At 39.0% G+C, this 23,483-nt stretch overlaps 1 protein-coding gene across 4 annotated transcripts in view; it reads left to right on the forward strand.

Moving 5' to 3' along the window:
• LOC127419593 (membrane-associated guanylate kinase, WW and PDZ domain-containing protein 3-like) overlaps positions 1-23,483 on the forward strand; it is a 267,603-nt gene that overhangs the window by 231,559 nt on the left and 12,561 nt on the right. For 3 of the 4 annotated variants that reach the window (XM_051661105.1, XM_051661107.1, XM_051661108.1), the window contains 11 exons: positions 5,431-5,622; positions 8,724-9,296; positions 11,714-11,745; positions 13,476-13,665; positions 14,928-15,022; positions 15,247-15,439; positions 16,282-16,476; positions 16,617-16,802; positions 16,999-17,095; positions 20,786-20,891; positions 21,598-21,735. In XM_051661105.1, coding sequence (XP_051517065.1) covers positions 5,431-5,622; positions 8,724-9,296; positions 11,714-11,745; positions 13,476-13,665; positions 14,928-15,022; positions 15,247-15,439; positions 16,282-16,476; positions 16,617-16,802; positions 16,999-17,095; positions 20,786-20,891; positions 21,598-21,735 — 1,997 coding nt within the window. The remainder of the gene's footprint in view (positions 1-5,430; positions 5,623-8,723; positions 9,297-11,713; positions 11,746-13,475; positions 13,666-14,927; positions 15,023-15,246; positions 15,440-16,281; positions 16,477-16,616; positions 16,803-16,998; positions 17,096-20,785; positions 20,892-21,597; positions 21,736-23,483) is intronic. The other variant, XM_051661106.1, reaches the window with a different exon arrangement.

Here is a 23,483-nt window from a genome sequence, read left to right on the forward strand (position 1 = left end):
AATTGTTTGTACAGATGAACATGGTACCTTCAGGCATTTGGAAATTGCTCCCAAGGATGAACCAGACTTGTGGAGGTCCACAGTGTTTTTTTCTGAGGTCTTGGCTGATTTCTTTTGATTTTCCCATGATGTCAAGCAAAGATGCACTGAGTTTGAAAGTATGCCTTAAAATATATCCACAGGTACACTTCCAATTGACTCCAATTAGCCAATTAGCCTATCAGAAGCTAATTGCCTAATGGCTTGACATCATTTTCTGCTTAAAGCTGCTTAAAGGCACAGTTAACTTAGCATATATGTTAATTTCTGACCTAATGGAATTGTGATATAGTCAATTAAAAGTGAAACAATCTATCTGTAAACAACTGTTAATGACTTTGCTAATATTAAATCTGTAGATTGGTTAAAAAATTAGTTTTAATGACTTCAACCTAAGTGTATATAAAATTCTGACTTTAACTGTACATATCAATTTAACCTAGGCAAATTATAACCCAGAAATGTTCATAAAGTTTTCAAAAGTGCTTTGTATTTTAGACTTTTAAATTAATATAGCAACCATTTTTCCATGTGTAGGCTATGTTTTTTTGTTTTTTTTTTCACTTCTAAAAAGACTTTTCAAAGCAAAATAAAATAGAAACGTCTGGACCGCTTGAATCAAATACACCAGCAGTCCGCACCGACAATGTCATGCAGCAATGACTTGAAAAGTTTTGGAAGTTAAGGTACCTCTGGGCCCATGGGATTGTTGGTCTGCTGAGGCCCCCTTGAAGTTGTTGTTAAGGGGGGAACTGCTGTGCATTGAACAAACACTACACGGACACCTTTAATGGTTGCGCACTGTCTCCATGTGAACAACCGCATCTCCCGCTGAAAGCGTTTAAACCACTGATATATAAATAGAACTGGATCACTGATGCAATGTTAAACTGCCAGCAGGAGGTGAAGCCAATGGAAATATTCAAGCGGCCATCTTAGTTTGTCCAAACTCTCATAGAGCGTCAATAACTGACAGGTGAAAACAGCCCCGTTTCACCATCTCCGACCTGTGGATACGACAGTTACATTTTGCCCTCTAGTGACAATCATGTTTAATGTTTCATTTGCTTGTTATGGATAATATTCATTACAAGGGAGAAGATACAGTTGTGCTCAAAAGTTTGCATACCCTGGCAGAAATTGTGAAATTTTGGCATTGATTTTGAAAATATTACTGATCATGCAAAAAAACTGTCTTTTATTTAAGGATAGTGATCATATGAAGCCATTTATAATCACATAGTTGTTTGGCTCCTTTTTAAATTATAATGATAACAGAAATCACCTATATAAAGATGGAAAAGGATATAAGAAGATATCCAAAGCCTTGAAAATGCCAATCAGTACTGTTCAATCACTTATTAAGAAGTGGAAAATTCGGGGATCTCTTGATACCAAGCTAAGGTCAGGTAGACCAAGAAAGATTTCAGCCACAACTGCCAGAAGAATTGTCTGGGATACTAAGAAAAACCCACAGGTAACCTCAGGAGAAATACAGGCTGCTCTGGAAAAAGACGGTGGTTGTTTCAAGGAGCACAATACGAGGATACTTGAACAAAAATGAGCTGCATGGTCAAGTTGCCAGAAAGAAGCCTTTACTGCACCAATGCCACAAAAAGCCCGTTTACAATATGCCCGACAACACCTTGACACGCCTCACAGCTTCTGGCACACTGTAATTTGGAGTGACAAGACCAAAATAGAGCTTTATGGTCACAACCATAAGCGCTATGTTTTTAGAGGGGTCAACAAGGCCTATAGTGAAAAGAATACCATCCCCACTGTGAAGCATGGTGGTGGCTCACTGATGTTTTGGGGGTGTGTGAGCTCTAAAGGCACAGGGAATCTTGTGAAAATTGATGGCAAGATGAATGCAGCATGTTATCAGAAAATACTGGCAGACAATTTGCTTCTGCATGAAAGCTGCGCATGGGACGCTCTTGGACTTTCCAGCATGACAATGACCTTAAGCACAAGGTCCAAGTTGACCCTCCAGTGGTTACAGCAGAAAAAGGTGAAGGTTCTGGAGTGGCCATCACAGTCTCCTGACCTTAATATTATCGAGCCACTCTGGGGAGATCTCAAACGTGCGGTTCATGCAAGACGACCAAAGACTTTGCATGACCTGGAGGCATTTTGTCAAGACGAATGGGCAGCTATACCACCTGCAAGAATTTGGGGCCTTATAGACAACTATTACTAAAGACTGCACGCTGTCATTGATGCTAAAGGGGGCAATACACAGTATTAAGAACTAAGGGTATGCAGACTTCTGAACAGGGGTCATTTCATTTTTTTCTTTGTTGCTATGTTTTGTTTTATGATTGTGCTATTCTGTTATAACCTACAGTTGAATATGAATCCCATAAGAAATAAAATAAATGTGTTTTGCCTGCTCACTCATGTTTTCTTTAAAAATGGTACATATATTACCAATTTTCCAACTGTAAATGCGGATCGCGATATCAAAGCATTCACCTGCCCCAGTGTTCAGTCTGTCAATGCAGCACAAAAATCACCAAAGGAAACAGGAAAACTGTCCACAAGCTGTAATGTAAGTAGGAAAAGTAATATCTGCTAGTTTAGGGTGACAATAAGTCCTTACCCCTGAAAGGGACTTTAAAAAAGTCTAAATCTCCTTAAATTAAGTGTTCTCTGTAGTCAGTTTAATTCTTTGTCCTCCAGTCGAACCCCTATCAGTTTAATTTTAACCAGCTTTGCTTTGCTTGTCTCCCTCAATCTCAGCGCCCGCTGTGCGTGTGATAGAGGGAGAGAGAGCACATACTCTTATTCAAGTGACCGCGAGAAAAAGGCACTTTTTGATAAAAACATAAAACAAGTAACTCTGAACAAACACTTCGATGATCACAATAAGTCTGAAAATGTCTGTTTGTATCTTTCCTCAGTTTCAGTGAACTTGTTTACATTCAGCTGATCTGTTCGCTGATGAAGTTTGTTAGAGGTGGATACTGTGTGATATAGAGTAGATATACATAACTTGCTCGGGCTTTCAAGAAACAGGAAAAATTCCCGACTTTAAATAAATACAAGTGTAGGACATTTGCGTTGTAGGGATGTACAAGCAGATTTCAGATATAAAATTGGTGATTGAATGACCAATGTTTACTCACTGAAATTATGACAATGATTTCCTATTAAGTCAATACGACATTGGAATGAACACGCTCCTCTCGCTGCGCCCCACGGGAGTTGTAGGGCCCTGTGCTTCAGCCCGTATAAGCCCATGCGTCTTTGCGCCCCTGCTTGTCACAAACACAATCTACTGCTAAAAAAAAACAACACGGTAAGAAATATTTTTACGTTAAGCCAGTCATTCCTAGAAGTGCACAAGGAAAACACTTGATGTGGCTTGGTTTCTCTTCAGAGAAAAAAACCTCACTGAAACTCCACGCTTTGAATTTAATTGGGTCACCCATTCGTTTGTTGTCAGTTTTCTTATTTCAACCAAGGCCACTGATGTTAAGTTTTTTTATTTTTAACGGTTTTCTATGGAAAAATCTTGACCCAATACAATGTGCTTTGTGTTTAGATTATGAGCTGTTGACGTTTTTAAGTAGTGAATAAGACAAAGGTGTAACGGGGTAAAAGGGAAAGGAGGAGGCGAAAATCGGACGAAGCATCAAAGTAATAATTAATTAAACAAAATACACAAACATAAACACAAACGTAAACAGGGCAGCTGCCTGTAACTCTCTCTCTCTCTCGAGCTGCCGCCTCTGGCGGCCTTTATCCCTCTCGTCGGTTTGATTAGCCTGATTAGGGGCCGGGCGTGCATCATCACGGCCCGGCCCCGCCCTCCTCCTCGCCACAAAAGGAAAGTGTGATAAAATGTGTTTTCTTCCTGGTCATTGTTTTGAGTAGCAATAAAGACACGTTAAGCGTTTTAGAATGTCCTTTGAACTCCATAAACCGGAGCATAATAAAAAGTGTTATGTTATGCACATATTTAAGCATCGATATAATCAGAATGTGCATACCAAATAAAATTGCTTTTAGTAAGTGAATCATTAGTGGTTTATCAGCATGTGCACAGTATATACACACTATAAAAATGGCTTGTCCACGTTTTTTGTGCTTTGCCGCTGCCTGCTGCATTGTGGTTGCGAGAGAGATTCACAGATCCCCAGCCAAGCACAAGCCATGCATCGGCTTAGGCATGAGAAAGGACCAGTGAAAAATTAGTATAGCCTAAGGAAATAGTATATATCAAAATTAAGCGTGCAACAATTTCATGCTTTTATACTCATAGTCAGTGATATGAAGTCAACAGTAGTTTATTGCCATTGCTGATCAACATTGCTTGCTGTGCATTTTTTTTTAAACTGGCTAAGGTGGTCCCTTATGATAAATGAACTCACTGACTAAACGGTTAGCAATCAGTGTTGGTTCAAAGAATGAAACACGACTGCCCTCTACTGATCATGTCTCTCCTGTACAGCCTTATGTCACGTTACACCACGTGATGTCACAGGATCTGTTTCCCTTTGACACGCATTCTCAAAGGCGACGTCTATATAGTTCACCCAAAAATGAAAATTCTTTGATAATTTACTCTCTTGCCATCCCAGGTGTGTATGACTTTCTTTTTAGAAGAATATCTCGGCTCTGTAGGTCCATACAATGCAAGTGGATGGTGATCATCACTTTAAAGCTCTAAAAAGCACATATAAAAGTAATCCATACAATTCCAGTGGTTAAATTAATGTCTTCTAAAGCGATATGAGAGCTTTGGAGAGCGCATCAGCGAGGGGACTCAGTTCACGCAGCCTCTCGTGTAACATAAGCGCGCTGGCATTTTCAAATGAAAGCAAAACCAATGAAGCTTGTGAACAGCATTCTCTTGTAAAAAAAAATCGAGCTGCACTCCCAGTTGTATCAGATCAGTTCTCGCCTGAACATGCCAAAGCGTGTATGTCACGCGATAGGCGGAGTGAACCGAGTCCTTCTTGGACGCGCGTCAGAGAGTGACCGGAAGTAAACAATTATAGTGAAAAGGACTTAAATATTGATCTGTTTCTCACCCAAAGTGATAGTTTCACTTTAGAAGTTTATTTTTTTATTTAGAAGTTAATTTAACCACTGGAGTCATATAGATTACTTTTACTACGATTGTCTTTGCTTTTTGGAGCTTTAAAGTGTTGATCACCATCCACTTACATTGAATGGATCTACTGAGCTGAGATATTCTTCTAAAAATCTTTGTGTTCTGCTGTAGAAAGAAAGTCATACACATCTGGGATGGCATGAGGGTGAGTAAATTATGAGAGTTGAATTTTTTGGGAGAAATATCCCTTTAACATTCAATAATTTCACACAAGCACACAATTTTGGGTGTCTCAATCAACATAATATACTCCCCCGTTTGTTTAGATGAAGCTGGTTTGAGGGGATTCACACGAGACCCGTCTCAGCTGCAGGGGGCAATCTTGCGCACAACCCTTAAAAAGAGTCCCCAGGGCTTTGGTTTCACCATCATCGGTGGAGACCGACCAGACGAATTCCTGCAGGTCAAGAATGTCCTAAGAGATGGACCTGCTGCACAGGATAACAAAATCTCTTCAGGTAAAATACACTTGGCTCCTATTCATTTACTTCTGAGGCAACCTGAGCTTATGTTATGAATACCGATGCATTATCCTTCAAGCTGTCACATAATTAATTAGATCTAAGTACCCTTACCCACATTAACACCCAGGCTCATTCATGTTTATCCCTGCAGTCTGGTACGATATGTGATGCATTGTGAGACGCATTTCTTGGCCAGATTCCATTACTTGGAGCATTGCCGTGCTGCTAGATCACCAGTAAATAATCTTCTAAAAGTACAGAAATCTTGATTGCATACATGGTGCTACAATAAATTAGAATTAGTGAGTGAGCATCAGGGGAACTGGCATTCCTGCAGAGTTGCATTCTGAAATAATTACAGAGCTTACCACCCATTACCTCCATACTTCAGCTCCCTAGACACTTCAGTCTGTATATAGAATTGTAAAATAAATTCTGGGGTATAATGAAATATTCTGGTGCTCTACACATGCTTCAGCCAGCTCATAGATGCACGCTTAGGGGTAAATGCATCAATGTGCAAATTCTTATTTTGTGTCAACAAACCATCAAAAAAAGGTTAAATGGCTTTTTATGAGCCCTTCCTCTCTATCTGGCATTACAACACTACATTTTGTTATAAAAAAAAAAATAATCCATTACAAGTGTGTTGAACATCTTTTAACTATAGACATTTTTAATTCTCAGTTTACCGACATATACTGTTTACATATTAATATGTTATTAATATGTTAATATAGTACCGTGTTGAAAAACAGCTTAAACCAGCTTAAGTTGTTTAGCAGATCTTTCAGCCTGGCCAAGCTGGACAGGCAGGTCTGTTTTGCTGGTTTTAGAGGGCTTTTTTTAAGGACTTAAGCATGTCAGGCTGAGAAACCAGCTGAAGACCAGCTTGGCCAGGATAAGAGACTTGGCCAGGATGGGAGACCAGCCAAACCATCTAAAAAACAGCTTGGCCAGGATGGGAGACCAGCCAAACCATCTAAAAATCAGCTTGGTCAGAACGGGCAGCAGCCAAACCAGCTAAAAATCAGCTTGGCCAGGATTGGCACCTGACAAACCAGCTAAAAACCAGCTTGCCAGGATGGGAAATCAGCTAAAAACCAGCTTGGCCAGGATGGGCACCAGTCAAACCAGCTAAAAACCAGCTTGGCCAGGATGGGAGACCAGCTAAACCAACTTAAAACCAGCTTGGGCACGTTGGGAGACCAGCCAAACCAGCTTAAAAATAGCTTGGCCAGGATGATAGACCAGCTAAAACCCTGCTTGGCCAGGATGAGCACCATCCAACCCAGCTAAAAATCCAGCATGGCCAGGATGGGAGACCAGCTAAACCAGCTTAAAACCAGCTTGGCCAGGTTGGGAGACCATCCAAACCAGCTTAAAAACAGCTTGGCCAGTATGATAGACCAGTTTAAAAACCCACTTGGCCAGGATGGCCAACCCTACCTAACCCAGCCTGGAAACAACTTGCCATGAACAACTGTACCTTTTGAGTTCCTGGTGTTGTTCTCTCACAATAAACCATGACTCATGTGGTGCTTTGACAGGATGTGTGTTCTATGCCAATATTATGAATAGCAGGATGACACAGATAGAACAATTACTTCAAAGAGAATGTGACTCCATTGCTTTAACAAGAGCCTCTGTGTTGGAAAGAAATGAGATGCAGTCCACCAATGGATCAGTACTGTACCTGCAGACCTGCTCTGCATTGATCGGATTACTTGCTGAGCTAACAGTGCAAGCAGGGAGGAAAGACTGGAAGGATGCCATTGATTGGCCTAGAGTAGAATGGATGCAGGAATCCCCCAACGACTGCGCATAGATCAATAGACACACTTGTCATTAGATAGACTAAGCCAACAAGGCAGATCATTGACTTTAGCTCAAGTAATGGTTGCCTCTTTATCAGTGCACCTCATACTAATACATACTCCTCCATAAACTCTACAAAAGGAGCCAAGATGTTCATTGCTGAAATCAAAACCATTTAATGTGGCTAAGGTGATTAATGAGCTGCCTATTGTCTACTGTCTACATACTGTAGGCAGCTGCCCTCTAAGGGGCCATTCACACAGGACACGTTCTCGCATTCAGCTGTGCTGTTTTTTAATTGGTCTATGTAAATGTGCTAGATGGACTTGTTTAACCATTGTGCCAGATTAATCTTGTGCCATGAGCACTACATTAAGGTGTAGTTCAACTTTTAATAACACGCTTCGAGACTCCTACATTCTGTATTACACTGTGCTGCATCTAGCCATTTTTGAACACAAGAACATGTCCTGTACACCAAATGTGTTTTTGCATCCGTCTGTGTTGTTTTTCAATAGTTTTTTGGTAAACATGGACTAGATGGACATCTTTGACCATTACTGCACGGTTTGCTGTTTTTTTTAAATCTCGTGCAGTAGCACCTTAGTTGTTTAGAAGCCATCTCTAGGTAAAAATAACTTACAATTTGTTGCGCTCTGTATAGCTTTTTTAGGGCAAGAATGCATTCAGTCTGAACGGCTCCTTAGGCAGGATTTGAACCAAAATAGAATCTCATAAGTGACTGATTTGAAACACTCTACATAGGAAGCAACTCCTTTAACTGTCACTAATGCGCACCACACAAATATCACTCCTCACGTGAAGTGCACAACAGACTAGGCTAATTTAATTTCAAATTAGTCTGATGTTAGCATGTTGCTAAACTAAAAACTCAGTAATCTAATAAACACAGAAATACATACCACACACAAATATTGGGTAAAATAGTACATTTTAATTTGATTTAACTATTGTCTGTCAATACTTTTTGGTATCTAATAAATACGCTCACCATATGATATGATATGATCGTTTTCACCAAGTTTGTCACAATGCATTCTAGGACTGTACCACTGAGGATAAAAGTGATGTTGCCTTTGATTTTGGTCAAACGAGGTATCTTGTAATTTTGCTGACTACTGTTTGGAACAGCCTTTGAATTAGGTGCATGCCTATGATGTGTGTGCGTGCTGTCTAGGTAGGCAGCACACTAGAGTTTGGAACAATGCTGATAGGATCTTTATCATGACATTTATTTTTCTTCTCCTGTCCCTTAGGTGATGTTATTGTGGACATAAATAGCACATGTGTGCTGGGAAAGACCCATGCAGATGTAGTCCAGATGTTCCAGTCCATTCCTGTAAATCAGTATGTGGATATGGTTTTGTGCCGTGGATACCCATTGCCAGAGGACACCAATTCCAGTGAAGAGGGCACAGAGGACACAGTGACTGCCATGCCACTAATGGAGGGGCAGCCCATCCATTCAGATGGCAACCCCTCTCCCCAGGATCTCAATTATATAACTGCTGACGGCAGACACCCGGCTGTTCCCATGCCCTACGGCCACTATCCAGAAGCAGGGGAGACCACTCTGCTGCAGCCCGAGCTGGTCAGTGTGCCATTGGTGAAGGGGCCAAGTGGATTTGGCTTTGCCATCGCTGACTGTCCGCTGGGCCAGAAGGTGAAGATGATTCTGGATGCACAGTGGTGCCGAGGCCTGCTGAAGGGGGATGTGATAAAGGAAATTAACAGGCAGAATGTACAGACTCTCAGTCACGCACAGGTGGTGGACATCCTCAAAGACCTGCCCGTGGGTAGTGAGGTCAATGTGCTGGTGCTCAGAGGAGGTGAGTGCTGGAGAGAGAGTGACCGGGTCCAAAATTAACACTTGGCAAGTATAAAAGAGTCAGGGGCTGTTCAGACCAATTGTGTTCTTGCGTTATAAAAGCAACAATAGACATTTTTCTTAAAATACGTCTGCTTAGCGCATGTTTACAACAACAAAAAACCCGCACAGATGGATGCAAAAACACCTTGGTGTGAATGACCCCTTACTCGCCAATGGCCTTCATTGGAACTGCAATGTAATATATGGTTTAAACCAAATATAAGAACCACAGTCTGACCATCACTGATGTAAGCGAAGCAAGCAATTAAAATCAAAGACATACAAACCTTCTACTAAAGAAAACATCCATCTTATTGCAACTTTTACCTCAGAAGTTAATCTAGGATGCCTAAAGTTTGTTTTATCTCCAGAACAATTCCATGTGGTGACACTTATGTGTAATATTCCTTGTATTACATCACGACAACGAATAGACCTGTAGTAGGAAACAAAATCACTGTGTCTTCATGTTTTTGCCATCGATATACTGTTTCTGAGAGACGGAATCTAATCTTTTATATGAAGCTTTGAGTGACACATTGGCCTGCACTGTTTGTCACTAATATTCAAGAAAAAAACGTATTCCAATTGTCATAAGGAGAAAATTAGACAGTTGTAATAAAAAATAATGCAGAATACAGTTTCATGGCCAGTAAGAAATATTTATTGCCAGTACATTTTTTCAATTCACTCGCCACTGGCAGGTGTGTCAAACAAGTTGTGTGAGAAAGCCATGGATTGTGTAGTGAAACATTTGTGTACGTGCTAGAGTGTGTGACAGTTAAAGATTAGTACAGAGAAATGGTGTATAATCTGAAGATCTGCTGATAAAGTGAGAGTTGATAGTGAGAGACATAGCAGAGCGGGTGAGAGAGCTCAACGTGAAATAGATGGCTGTGTTTATGTGAGGTTCAGAGGAATAGTGCGTGAGCCTGAGAGTGAGAAATCACATTTTAGTGAGAACTATCGTCTAAGCATACATCATTATGACATCATTAATGCCTGAAGCAAAAAGCATTCACACATGCTGTGTCGTTACAGCAGGTGATGTAGTCAGTTTGTGAAGTAGTAGAGATAAAGTGATGTCGTTCTTAATTATTTTAGAAATTAGGCCTGTTTTGCATCTTTGCTGTTTTCATTTGTCTCCAAAACTGTAACTACAACTTCAGTCAATAATTTGAGGCATAATTATAGAAGCCTATGAATAGTCCATGTAGTTATAGACTATAGAGAACTTCTGAATTGAAGCTCATGCTGGTAACCAAAAAACATTTGTTACACCAGTTCTACCATCTCCTGAACTTGTAGATAAAACCCCCCGACAGCGTTTGGTATTGAATAAAAGCCTGTATTTGCATGCACAGCGACGAGCACATAGCGGCTAAACACACAGATCTATATTGCATCTGGTCTGTTGTTTGTCTGTAGCCCAAGCGATAATATCAGGTTCTGCATTCACTTCCAAATATCAGCTGTCACAATACCCCCGTCAGACTGGTGTTACAAAGGTCAAGCGGATTCGTAAGACAGCTTTTCTTCTCTGACGTGCACAAACACTGTTACAAACTCAAAATATGCTCAAACCAACCTTCAATAGGTAGTCATTGTCCTCTTGAAATTTCTGTCATCATTAATTCACCTCATGTTGTTCCAAACCCATATGATTTTCTATCCTCTGTGGGACATAAAAGATGTTAGACTGAATGTTGTCTTCATTGCATATTTTTTCCATAAAGCTAAAGTGAATGGTGACTGAGACTGAACATTCTACCGAACATCTCCTTTTGTGTCCCACAGTGGAAAGAAAGTCATATGGTTTTGGAACAACATGAGGTTAATAAATGATGACAGAAATTTCATTTTTGGGTGAACTATCCCTTTCACATGGAGGTTTCATCATTACACACACACACACACAACATTGATTGCTTTATGCCTAGCATAGGCCGTCCTACACTCATTGTATAGATTATGTCATCAATAGCTCCGCTTTACATAAACCCAGTATGGAGTACACTGCCACCTAGTGGCCAGTGTTGAGTTTTGTTTTATAATATTAGAACTATAAACTTGATCCAGATGCAACTCCAGGGACGGATTTTGGTTTAAAAGTATTTATTTCACTGTGTAATGATTTCCACCAGGAGATGAGGGTTGAAATGATTAATATTGGCAAATCTCCTGATATTGCTATTAAAGGTTTTAAATTTAGGCAATGAATTGATATCTATGGCCTCTCTCAAGCATTAAACTCCCTTTGTGCTTAATGCCCAAGTATTTAGTCTTGGAATGTACCTCTCTAATTGTACATGTTCATTTTCATTTCACCCTTCTTTAATTCTCTTTTCTTTTCTTTTTTTTCTGTTCCGCCTGCAGGTCAGACCTCTCCCGTGAAGTCTCTCAAACCTGTAAGTTGATCTCAAACCTAAATGTCTATAATTACTAAACTTTTGGAGTTTAACTCAGACACACACTAGAGAGGTTTGATGAAATGAAGCCGTGTGAAATGAAGATGAAACAGGATTAAGTATTTATCGGCCTTGCTGGCTTTCATTCTCGGTTATCCAGCAAGGCAGGTTCGTTGCAATCGTGCATTATTCACAGAGCAAGTGCCAAATTCTCTAATGTTATTTTAAGAGCTGGAATTGGTGAATCACCTCAAGGCAAACATTAGGCTCTGCAGAGGAACATCCCTGCTGAGTCAACAGGCCCCTCAGGAGCACTTCCTAGTGGGCTTTTCTAACAAGTGTTTCTCAAATGATTAGTTTCATACAGGCTCTACTGTAAATCAGTGGTTCTCAACTGGTGGATTGCGACTCTAAAATTGGTTGCCAGGTATGTTCTGATAGGGTCGCAGACAGCAGGAATAAACACTGCTAAATGCAAATTAATTCCAGCTAACCATATAATAGTGCATAGTGAGTATACCAAAAGGCTGTGCGTCCAATCAAACTCTATGGTATTTTTGTGTAAATTCATCTATCACTTGATAGAAGCTAGCCAAAATAGGCAGATGCCAACATGGACAGGTTGCATGACATTTGCAAAACTAAGGGGGCGTTCACCTGTGCTGGTTTTTAATTGTTTTTCTATGTAAGCATGTGCCAGATGAATGTCTTTGACCATTGCACTGCATCTCACTGTTTTTTTTGTTTTTTGTTTGCGAATTGTGCAAGATCGACACGTTTTACAGATGCCACATCATATAAAAAAAAAAAAAAAAACTTAAAACTTAAAAAAATGTCTCTCATCACCTGCAGTCTGTTTAATTCGTTGCACTGCTTCTAAACAGCCCCTTAGGCTGGTAAATCACATTTTTGTTGTGGTTTATGCATATACATCTTCTATTGTCCTAATCATGTTAATAATTATGCATATTATTGGGCCTATGCAGTTCATGGCAATATTAATTTCAGCATTTTATGTAAATTGCATTACATTTGTATGATACACAATCTTGGAACTGTTGGGTCACCACTTGATGTTCAATGTAAAATCTAGGTTGAAACAAAACCAGCTGAGAACCACTGCTGAAGATGAACTATTTCAAAGCCATTTGTAAAGCATCATATTCGGCTTGAGCCACACACACACGGACATGCTTTGATCTTAAAGAAATTGCTCTGCGTTACCAAAGGCAGTGACTACATAGGGTATATAAGAACACTGAGAAGCTTGCATGACCAAAAGTATGTGGACACCCTATTTAATGAAACTGTGCACAAAGCGAGGTCCATAAAGAAATGCTTTACTGAGTTTGGTGTGAAGAAATTGACTGGCCTGCACATTGCCCAGACCTGAACCACATTAAACACCTTTGGGATGAATTGGAACACCAACTTTTTGCAAGGCCTCTTCACCCAACATCAGTGCCTGACTTTGTGTCTGAATTGGAGAAAATCTCTTCAGCCATCTTCCAACATCTAGTGGAAAGCCTTTGCTAAAAAGTGGAAGCTGTGATAGCAGCAAATGGAGGATCAAGTCTCCATTAATGTCCTTGATTTTGGAATTGGATGTTATACACACATACTTTTGGTCATATAGTTTTCTTCAATATGTTACTGTAGTTTTTTTAGTTTTCAATGTGAAGTGCTATAATGTTGAAGTTTGTATGATGTTTGTTGATTGTTTGTTGTAGATCACTTCTGCAATGCCCATTACCCAGAAGCAGGACATTGCCACCAGCTCCATCAGTACTGAATCTCCCAGTGCAGCTGAGCCAGCCCCCCAGTCCCTCCCCTTCCCTCCGCATGTCATGCGCTCCAACTCACCAAAACTGGACCCATCTGAGCTCTACCTCAAGTCTAAAGCCATGCTAGACAGCAAACGTGAGTTGAATTCAGTTATATCAGTGCTCAACAATAAGGATGGCCTAATGGCCCAAGGCTAGTGTGAGAAAGTTTTTAGCCAGATGGTGGAACTGTTACTTGCTCTATTGGGCAAGCGTCATGTTGTAGCTACATCTTATGTTTATTTATCGTGTACATGTTTATACCTTGAACTTTTGGTTGTATGTGTTGAATTGACCATTGGTGTTGCAAATTCTTCTTATTTTAATGTCACCATGGTTAAGTTATCTAGCAGGCTGACATAGATGAGCTTTTGTTGAAATTATGAGAGTGACTTGATAATCTTGGAAGCATAAAATCAGCCAAATTTCCAGCTATTATTGCAAATTAAAACATGACAAATTATTATTATTTTTTTTTATTTCAGACACAAAAATGTTGCTAAAAATACAAATTGTCTTTTCTTTCTTGTGGTGGGGCCAGTGAAAATGATGGCAGGGCAAGTAAAAATCTGAACTATTTGCCTGACTGGAACAACAGAAAATAACCTTAATGTTGAGCTCTGCATATGGATTCTGGATTGTAGCTGAGACTTAGAGATAGTTTACCCAAAAATTAAAATTCTCTCATCATTTACTCACCCTAATGCCATCCTAGATGTGTATGATTTTCTTTCTTCTGCTGAATGCAAACGAAGATTTTTAGAAGAATATATCAGCTCTGTAGGTCCACACAATGAAAGTGAATGGTGGCTAGAACTTTGAAGCTACAACAAGCACATAAAGGCAGAATAAAAATAATCCATACAATTCCAGGGATTAAATGTGTATCTTCAGAAGCAATATCATAGGTGTGGGTGAGAAACAGATTAATATTTATGTCTACTATACATTTTTCCTGCCCAATAGGTGGCAATATGCACAAGTGAATTGCCCAAAACAAAAGAAGAATTTGGAAGTGAAAGTTGACATTTATAGTAAAAAAAAAATACTCTTTCTCAATCACATCTGTCATATCACTTCTGAAGATATGGATTTAACCACTGGAGTCATATGGATTATTTTTATGCTGCCTTTATATGCTTTTTGGACCTTTTTTTCTGGTCACCATTCACTTGCATTGTATGGACCTACAGAGCTTAAATATTCTACTAAAAATCTTTGTTTGTGTTCAGCAGAAGATAGAAAGTCATACACATCTGAGATGAATAAATGAGGAGAAATTCTGGGTGAACTATCTCTTTAAGAGTACACTGTACACTGGGTTTTAGTTGACAACTAATTTTCCTCTGTGATCTTCAGCTCCTAACACTAAAGAGCTGGATGTGTTTATCAAGAGGAACCAGGAGACTGGATTTGGGTTCAGAGTCCTGGGCGGAGAAGGGCCAGATCAGCCAGTAAGTCTTGACATGCTCTGACGTGTTGAATAAAAATATTACTAACTATCCATGATACTGCATTTTGCATTACAAATATACTTTGGTCTCTACAACAATGTAATTATTTAGTTGTTTTTTTTCTTAAATGATTGCGAAAGACAGACAATTTTGGACCCTGCTGTCACAGTATCAGATGATTTCAAATTTTATATTTTAACCCTTTTACCCTGCTGTCTCTTTAGGTGTATATTGGTGCCATCGTTCCTCTGGGTGCTGCAGAAAAGGATGGCCGTCTCCGAGCTGGCGATGAGCTCATCTGTATCGACGGTGTTCCCGTCAAAGGCAAATCACACAAACAAGTTCTGGAGCTTATGACCAACGCTGCCCGCAATGGGCAGGTGATGCTGACAGTGCGCAGAAAGCTCACTTATCCAGGTGTGTGCTGTTCTTGCTAAAAACCCTGTGGTTATCCATCTGTGTTTGGTTGTGTATGTGTTTAAAGGTCTGTGTTTATGCTCTGAGTGCTGTAGACACCCTCCAGAGGCTTCATTCATATCCAGGACTGACGTCTGGAAAAGATCAGGTCCCAGCGAGAACTGAGGGTTTCGCTCCATTAATTCTGAGTGAAAGGGCGAGGGGAGCTATAAAATAATAACCACAAAATCAAAATTTAATGGCCAGTGTTCTCAGTCAAAGCAGAAGACTCTTTATGTGCTAACAAACCAATGATTTAGAAGCGCTGAGTAACCATAAAAGAAAATGTCTCGAGGAACCACAAACTGTGTTATTTGGGAAAAAAACATCGCAATTATGAAGCTATTAGAAAATTTGGCTTGATCCTTTTAAGCAATTTTTTCAACACTTCTGTTCTGTTGCACTGCTGCGAAAGCACACTGGGATTTTTTGTTCATCATATTGAGTTTGTTTATTTTTGCTTTAAGCAATAATAATTACCACATTCGCATTACAATTAGTGCAGCATCATTTTCAGCTATGCTACCAAAATGTGAACTTCTCTGATTACTCTGATTGTTATTGTTCATCAACCAATACAAATCTATATTGTTTGTCATATACTACATTGCCAAAAGTATGTGTACACCCCCTTCTAATTAATAGGTTTGGCTATTCAAATATTTGCATGCAATGCCTTTAGAGTAAAATAAATTGTTCAACAAGCATGTATGGGTGTGGTGTTCAGGTGTCCATATACCTTAGGCCATATAGTGTTGGTCTGACCATAAACCTGTGTTTACTTTTTTGAATTGGACAAGCAGATAGAGAGGAAGATTATGGGGCACAGCCTCAGGCTCCACCGGCTCCTGCTTTGGTAAACGGCTCGCCCAAACCACCCCACATCGAGGTGCCCGGCCACACCCACCCTCAGCCCTTTGACATCACCCTGCAGCGCAAAGACAACGAGGGCTTCGGATTCGTCATCCTCACCTCTAAAAACAAGCCTCCACCGGGAGGTTAGAAATGAATATCATAGCTTTCCCCCACAGCTATCTCTATCTATCTCTGCCTCTCTCTGTCACTCTTTCAGCACTTTTCTAGTCTTTTGGTATGTCAAAGATGTTTAAATTAAATATTAATTGATCTCTCTCCCCAGTTATTCCACATAAGATTGGTCGGATCATAGATGGCAGTCCCACGGACCGCAGCGGTCGGCTTAAAGTGGGTGACCGCATCTCTGCAGTTAATGGCCAGTCAATTATTGAGCTGTCACACAATGACATTGTGCAGCTTATCAAAGAAGCAGGAAGTGCTGTTACCCTCACCGTGGTGCCTGAGGAGGGTGAGCTGCTGGAAAAATACATTTTCTCTTTATTATTTTTGTGCACTGTTTGCTGGTGTAAGGAAGCAGTAGATTATAACAGGATATTTCTTTTTTGCTGTGACAGAAAAGCTGTTAAGGTGTTTTGAGATTAAACTGAAAGTTAAAATGGAGTTTTAACTGTGTCTGCCACACTGATAATCCTATTTATTTTCAGAACACAGCGGCCCTCCGTCAGGCACGAGTTCAGCAAAGCAGAGCCCAGCCACCCAGCACAGAGCCGTGGGACAGCAGCCTGCCAACCGAGATGACAGGTACAAGCGCCATCCTATCGGCCCATTCAGTCATACAACAAACACTCTTTCTACAAAAAAAATGGTATTGGAAGGATTTCTACAGTTTTACCTACCATTCAAAGTCATTTTATTTTTAGAAATGCCTCAATTTTTACATTTTGGCTAAAGGAGCTGTAAGCATTTTTTGGGCCGTGGCCAGTGTTAATCTTTCTAACAAACTACTGTTCGTTGACAGGTTTGTTTGTTTTTTTTTCTCAACAATAACGAAGACGAGACTTTAAAGATGTATCATGACATATGAATTAAAACATACTGTTGGCAAAAATATGACGAGAAAAAAGAACACTGCAAGATGTTAACAGTACACAAACAGAAGAAACATCTAAAGAAAAATCTGTTTTCAGAAGAAACATCTACAAAGAATTGATTTATATTATCCAATAATCCAGTATTTGTTTATTGAGCCGCATGAACAGCTAAATTAACCACTTTACAAACAGATATTTACCTCCCGCAAACGTTTCCTATTTATATGAGATTAATCACTATTTTCACAACAGTATATGTAATATTACAATTTACAATCTGCACAGACAATGGAGGTGAACTTGAACTAAGTTACGTGCTAGAATGCATTACTTGCATTGTAAAATTTTTTTAAATAAAATGCTGTTCTGTAAAAACGTGCAACACAATGCAATATCCTAAACTGGCTAAAACATGGAAAATAAATAACAGTCTCTAAAGCATGAAGAATTTAGAACTTGAAAGGTAGCTAATACGTCAGTATATTATTTATTTTATGCTATTATTTCAGGAGCTCAGGTTTTTAAAACAAGGACAGTTTTTTGTATCTTTTATATATTTGATACATGTTTAATAAATGTTTAAAAAGTTCTAAATATTTGATTAAAGTTTGGTCTGATACAGTCTGACAGGTGTTTTTGTCATTTTGCACATTATCATCAACTGAAATATTTTATTTTCATTGACTACAATTACACTGCCTGGCCAAAAAAAGAAGTTGCCATTTGGATTTAAATAAGCAGATGCTTAAGAGTCTATGATTGGATAATTAATGCAGTGATTATTAATGCATTAATATGTTTCAGCTGGCAACAATACTTTTAACCCTAACTGATGCAGTGTGTAGCTTTTCATTTCTTAAACAACCATGTCAGAAAATGGATCCCGTGGTCATGGAAAAGATTTTAATGTGATTCAGAAGGGGCAAATAATTGGCCTGCATCAAGCAAAGAAAACATCTAAGGAGACTGCTGAAATCACTGGAATTGAAACTGTCCAACGTATTATTAAAACCTGGAAGGATAGTGGTGATCCCTCAGCTTCGTGGAAGAAATGTGGTCAGAAAAAAATCTTGAATGATCGACAGTAGAACTCGCAGCAATGTTGAGTAGTGAAAGTAAGACACAGAGACAATGTGACGAGAAATGACAAGTTTGGGACTAAACAGCTGTGTGGCCACAAGAAAGCCACAGGCTAATCAGAAAAACTTCAGTTTGCTAGGGAGCATAAAGATTGCACTGTGGAACAATGGAAAAAGGTCATGTGGTCTGATGAGTCCAGATTCACCTTATTCCAAAGCGATGGGCACATTAGGGTAAGAAGGGAAGCACATGACGTGATGCATAGTGCCCACTGTAAAGCCTCTGGAGGCATTGTTATGATCTGGGGTTGCTTTAATTGGTCAGGTCAAGCTCAGCAACGTTATGCGGCAATAAAATGAAGTCAGCTGACTACCTGAATGTACTGAAAGACCAGGTCATCCCATCAATGGATTTTTTTCTTCCCTCATGGCATGGGCATATTCCAGGACAATGCCAAGATTCTTCGGGCTCAAATTGTGAAAGAGTGGTTCAGGGAGCATGAGGGATCATTTTCACACATGAATTGGCCACCACAGAGTCCTGACCTTAACCCTATTGAAAGTCTTTGGGATGTGCTGGAGAAGACTTTACAGAGTGGTTCGACTGTCCCGTCATCAATACAAGATTTGGCCAAAAATGAATGCAACTCTGGACGGAAATAAATGTTGTGGTTGTCGAAACAATGCCACAACGAATGTGTGCAGTAATCAAAGCTAAAGGCAGTCCAATTAAATATTAAATTATGCAACAATTATGCCAGGCAGTATAATTTGGTCAAAGTAAATCTGACAAAAATTAATACTATGATGAAATATTGACAATTTAAAGGTCTTTTTTTTTTTTTTAAACAAAAGACTAAAACTAAAAAATAACTAAATCTAAACTAAAAAAAACTAAAAAATTCAGCCAATAAAATTCATAAAAATAAAAATAAATTAGCAGTTAGAAGACTTTCTGCCTGTCAATCATTTTGCACTGTCAGAGGGCAGCAGGAAGATGAGATCTTGGTAGCAGATCATTCAAGTTTAACACCATAATTTGGCTTATTTTTTCATGCGAGAACGCTATTTTATTATGAGCACAATGCCGAGGCCAATTATGGTCCAATTTACATGGCTACAATCACATTATATACAGTAGGTCTGTTAGTTCGACTTTGCAAAAATCCTTAAAGTTTTTACATGACATTTTAAAAAGATGAATTATTGTTTTAGTCTGTCTGAAATCAAACTTTTGAAGTGCATCTAAACGTACTGACTTGCTGCTCTCTCCATCTCTGATTACATCTCTGTCATAATGGGTTGTGTCTAACTCTGACTCTGGCTGAAGTTCTCGAACAGCTAATATAACTTTCATCACTTTAAAGTATGCACAAACTGTCAGACAGTACACTTTTAGGGGCTGTTCATACAGAACGCTTTCTTAAATTTTGGTCTACGTATACGTGTTTCAGACATCTTAAGTGTTTGCGTCACGTTACACTGGTTTTTTTCCAGAGTCTTGTGCAATGAGCGCCACATTTTTTTAAGGCTCTGTGTCAAGTTAAATGTAAAAGTAAGTTAAAAGTCAAAGTTCAACTTCAAAAAAACTTATTTGGAAACCACTATGCTGTGTTCCACTCTGCTGTTTTTGAATGCAGCAATGTGTCCTGTGTGATAGTGTCAAAAGTTTTCCTCTTATACATGGAAGAAATACTTCCCTAGCCCTCTCAATAACACTCTTCTACATCCTTCCATTTTTGATTATCTCTTCCCATTTTTCTCCTGTCAAGACAGCTCACCACCCCTCTTTTCATTTTAATCCAAAGTTAATTGTTTAGGTCATACTTTTCGGTGTTAACTAAGAAGTGTTGTTGTGAACTTCTCACTCAGGACTGAGATAAGAAGGTTCCCAACGTCAAAGCTTTTTCTCATGCTTAAGCTCAAGTCCATGAAGGATGTAATGAGCTCAGCAGATCATCGGGGTCTAGAATGCTGAAGAGAGGCCCTTAGCCTTTTTTTGTAGGAATTACATTTTAATGTCTGAACTGCACATTCTTCCGAAAAAATAAATAAAAATAAAAATAAAAAATGCTGTTAGATGTGCCGTTTAAAATTATGCAGGCCATTGACTCTCCACTGGTTTTGCTTCAGGACCCAGATTTTACATTGCACATAAAGTGGTGACCCAACACATTTGAAAATTTATTTATTGTTGAAAAGTAAACAAAATAATTATTGTAAATGGTATGGTTCACCCAAAATGTACAATTCTGTCATCGTTTACTCATGTTGGGTTCATTTTATGCCCTAAAGCAATATTTATTTTTGTGGTGATGTAGGAATGGCATGGAGACGGAGGAGAGGAAAGACAACATAGCCAAATCAGAGTACAAATCCCTTCCTCAGAGTGAGATGGGGACTGTCATCACCTCAGGGCCAAAGCAGGTGAGATTTACATGACAGCAGCAGTTCTCTGAGCAATAATTCCTGTTACATTTGCAGTAATAGAGTTCAAAGATTATTATGCAGCTCTCTTTAGTAGTTAAATTAAATAAGATTTAAACCAATCAGAATGAAGTAAACAAGTATTTTGGGATGTGATAATGCAATGTAATGTATATAAGATTATGTTTAATTTTGTTGAGTTGAGTCTCCCAGTGTTGCGTCTGATTGGGGCTGTAAATCAATATATGAAGGAAAGTAGAAGCTGGAGCATAAATAACTGCTGCACAGCATAAATAACAGAATACATGAGAAATCAGATAAGAACCAGAGTTAATGTATTCGTGTTAGGTACAAGAAATCATAGAACATCAAGAGTGAGAACTTCCAAAAAGGACGGGACACTGTCCATCTCTCGGTTAGAGACCGAGTAGTAAGGTATCTGGGATGCCAGTGAAGGACTTAAGTCAGATTTAGAATTTATGCAAAATAAAGCAGAAAATAATATGCAAATCATGTGTCATTTATCATTAGTGTAGACAGGTGTAATGGAATAGTTTGCATTTTTAAGTGAAAGCAAGAATGTGTTGACAATATATTTGCATAGTTTAGTGACTCTCGCTTACAGCACAAATATATGGAATGTGAACAAGTAGATTTTAATGAGTCCTGAAATGTAAATTTTTTTGTATTCTCTCATGTTTCCCAGGGCTGTTACCCTGTAGAGTTAGAGAGAGGGCCTAGAGGTTTTGGCTTCAGTCTGCGGGGAGGGAAAGAATATAACATGGGTCTCTTCATCCTCAGACTTGCCGAGGACGGCCCTGCAATAAAAGATGGCAGGATACACGTGAGTTCTCACAACACTGCCACGTACATTGACACTCATTACACAACCCTCTGGAATACTTGTTTCTAATTGGTCAACTTTGCTATTCTGTGGTCAGATATTTTTATATAATTGACCGTTGCTCCAGGCAACCAATTTCCTACATACCTGTGCTAGTTTCATGTCTCCCGGATCACTCCCAGGTCTCTTTCTTGTCACATAATAAAACTCAATTTTAAACTTAAATCAATGTCTATTTTTGATTTGATTTTTTAGTTAGTTAATTAGATAGCCATGAAATTAGCGGGAAAATATACAGTCAGTCAATCATCGATAGTTGATTTTATGACCAAATGTCTGTACATGATCTTTTACAAAATACCTACAAAAGTATTTGATCCTTAAAAGAGTCATGAAATGCTCTTTTTTTTTTCTTTTTTTTTTATAGTTTTATTATCTTCCCTGTGGTCCACTGATAATATTAGTAACATTCTTAATTTAGTAATATATGTTCATTTTCCACCCTGTCTCTGGACATCTGTCTGAAACACTCGGATTTGGCCTAAGCGCATCCTTAAATTTCAACGTAAACGCCCACTGTTCTGATTGGCTAACAGTGTGCAGCCCCTCAAATTCAGCCATTTTTTAAACTCAGTCTGAAGAGAATGTACATGCTTCTCAACATTATAAAACTACATTTCAGGGGTTACACATAACGCACATCCAACACATTGCATCCGAATATATTAAACTGTTCATCTCAAGCACAACTGTTAACACACACCCTGTCTACACCGGACGTGAGAGTCGCGTTGCATCAGAAGCAATAGAACCCATTATAATCAATGATGCTGTCTATCATGGAAGTGTCCGTTGCGGCACATCGTGTTGCGTCGACAGTAAACAGATGACCTATTCCATTTTGCACTGCATGCTGCTGCTACTGCCAATAACACAAATAAAAGGTTTAGAAAGTTTGTGTCGACGCACCCGATGTAGACATTCTCAAGCCATTGGGTCGCGTTGCGTCAACGAAAGTGCCTGGTGTAAACAGGATGTTAGCACCATAAACTTTCAAACAGTCATGACATTTGAAATATTTATGAATGAAACTGTTTACTTACATTTTTGATCAGGTCCAAGTGTTTTTAACTGCCCCATCCTTCAAAAACAGTTCCTTTGCAAAGCTTGAATTGAATTATGACTGGTTCATAAGCAATCCACATTGATATGAGCCGAAAAAACATACTGTACAATACATGCTGAAATAAGCTGAAGACACATCCACATCCAGTTTCCAGTATCATCCTCCACTGACATGCACATTGCCGGAAACGCATCTAAACGGTCAAAGACGTCCATCCAGCGCATGTTTTCATACACCAACAATTAAAAATAGCGCAGATGGGCAAAAGAACCCATCCATGATGCGCTTGTGCTCAAAACAATAAGAGGCAGCAGTTGAATGATAGAAAATAGCTTCTCCTCTTCAGAGTTGTAACTTTACACCACGTCTTTTAAAAGTGGCCCGAGATATGTATCAAGCGGTCAAAGACATCTGTCTGTGTGCATGTTTATTTTGTTATTTATTTGGTTTTAATTTATTGTAATTTTAATGTAATATTGTTTATATTACAAAATGTAATTTAATTTTCATTATTTATTTTTATTATTTTAATGCATTATTGTTATATACTACTAGAAAAGTACCATTTCCATAAATATTCAGTCCATGTCCAGTCCATTTGAATATCTCTTTTACAATGTGC

This window comes from Myxocyprinus asiaticus, chromosome 29, assembly GCF_019703515.2.
Source record: "Myxocyprinus asiaticus isolate MX2 ecotype Aquarium Trade chromosome 29, UBuf_Myxa_2, whole genome shotgun sequence".
Classification (NCBI taxonomy): domain Eukaryota; kingdom Metazoa; phylum Chordata; class Actinopteri; order Cypriniformes; family Catostomidae; genus Myxocyprinus; species Myxocyprinus asiaticus.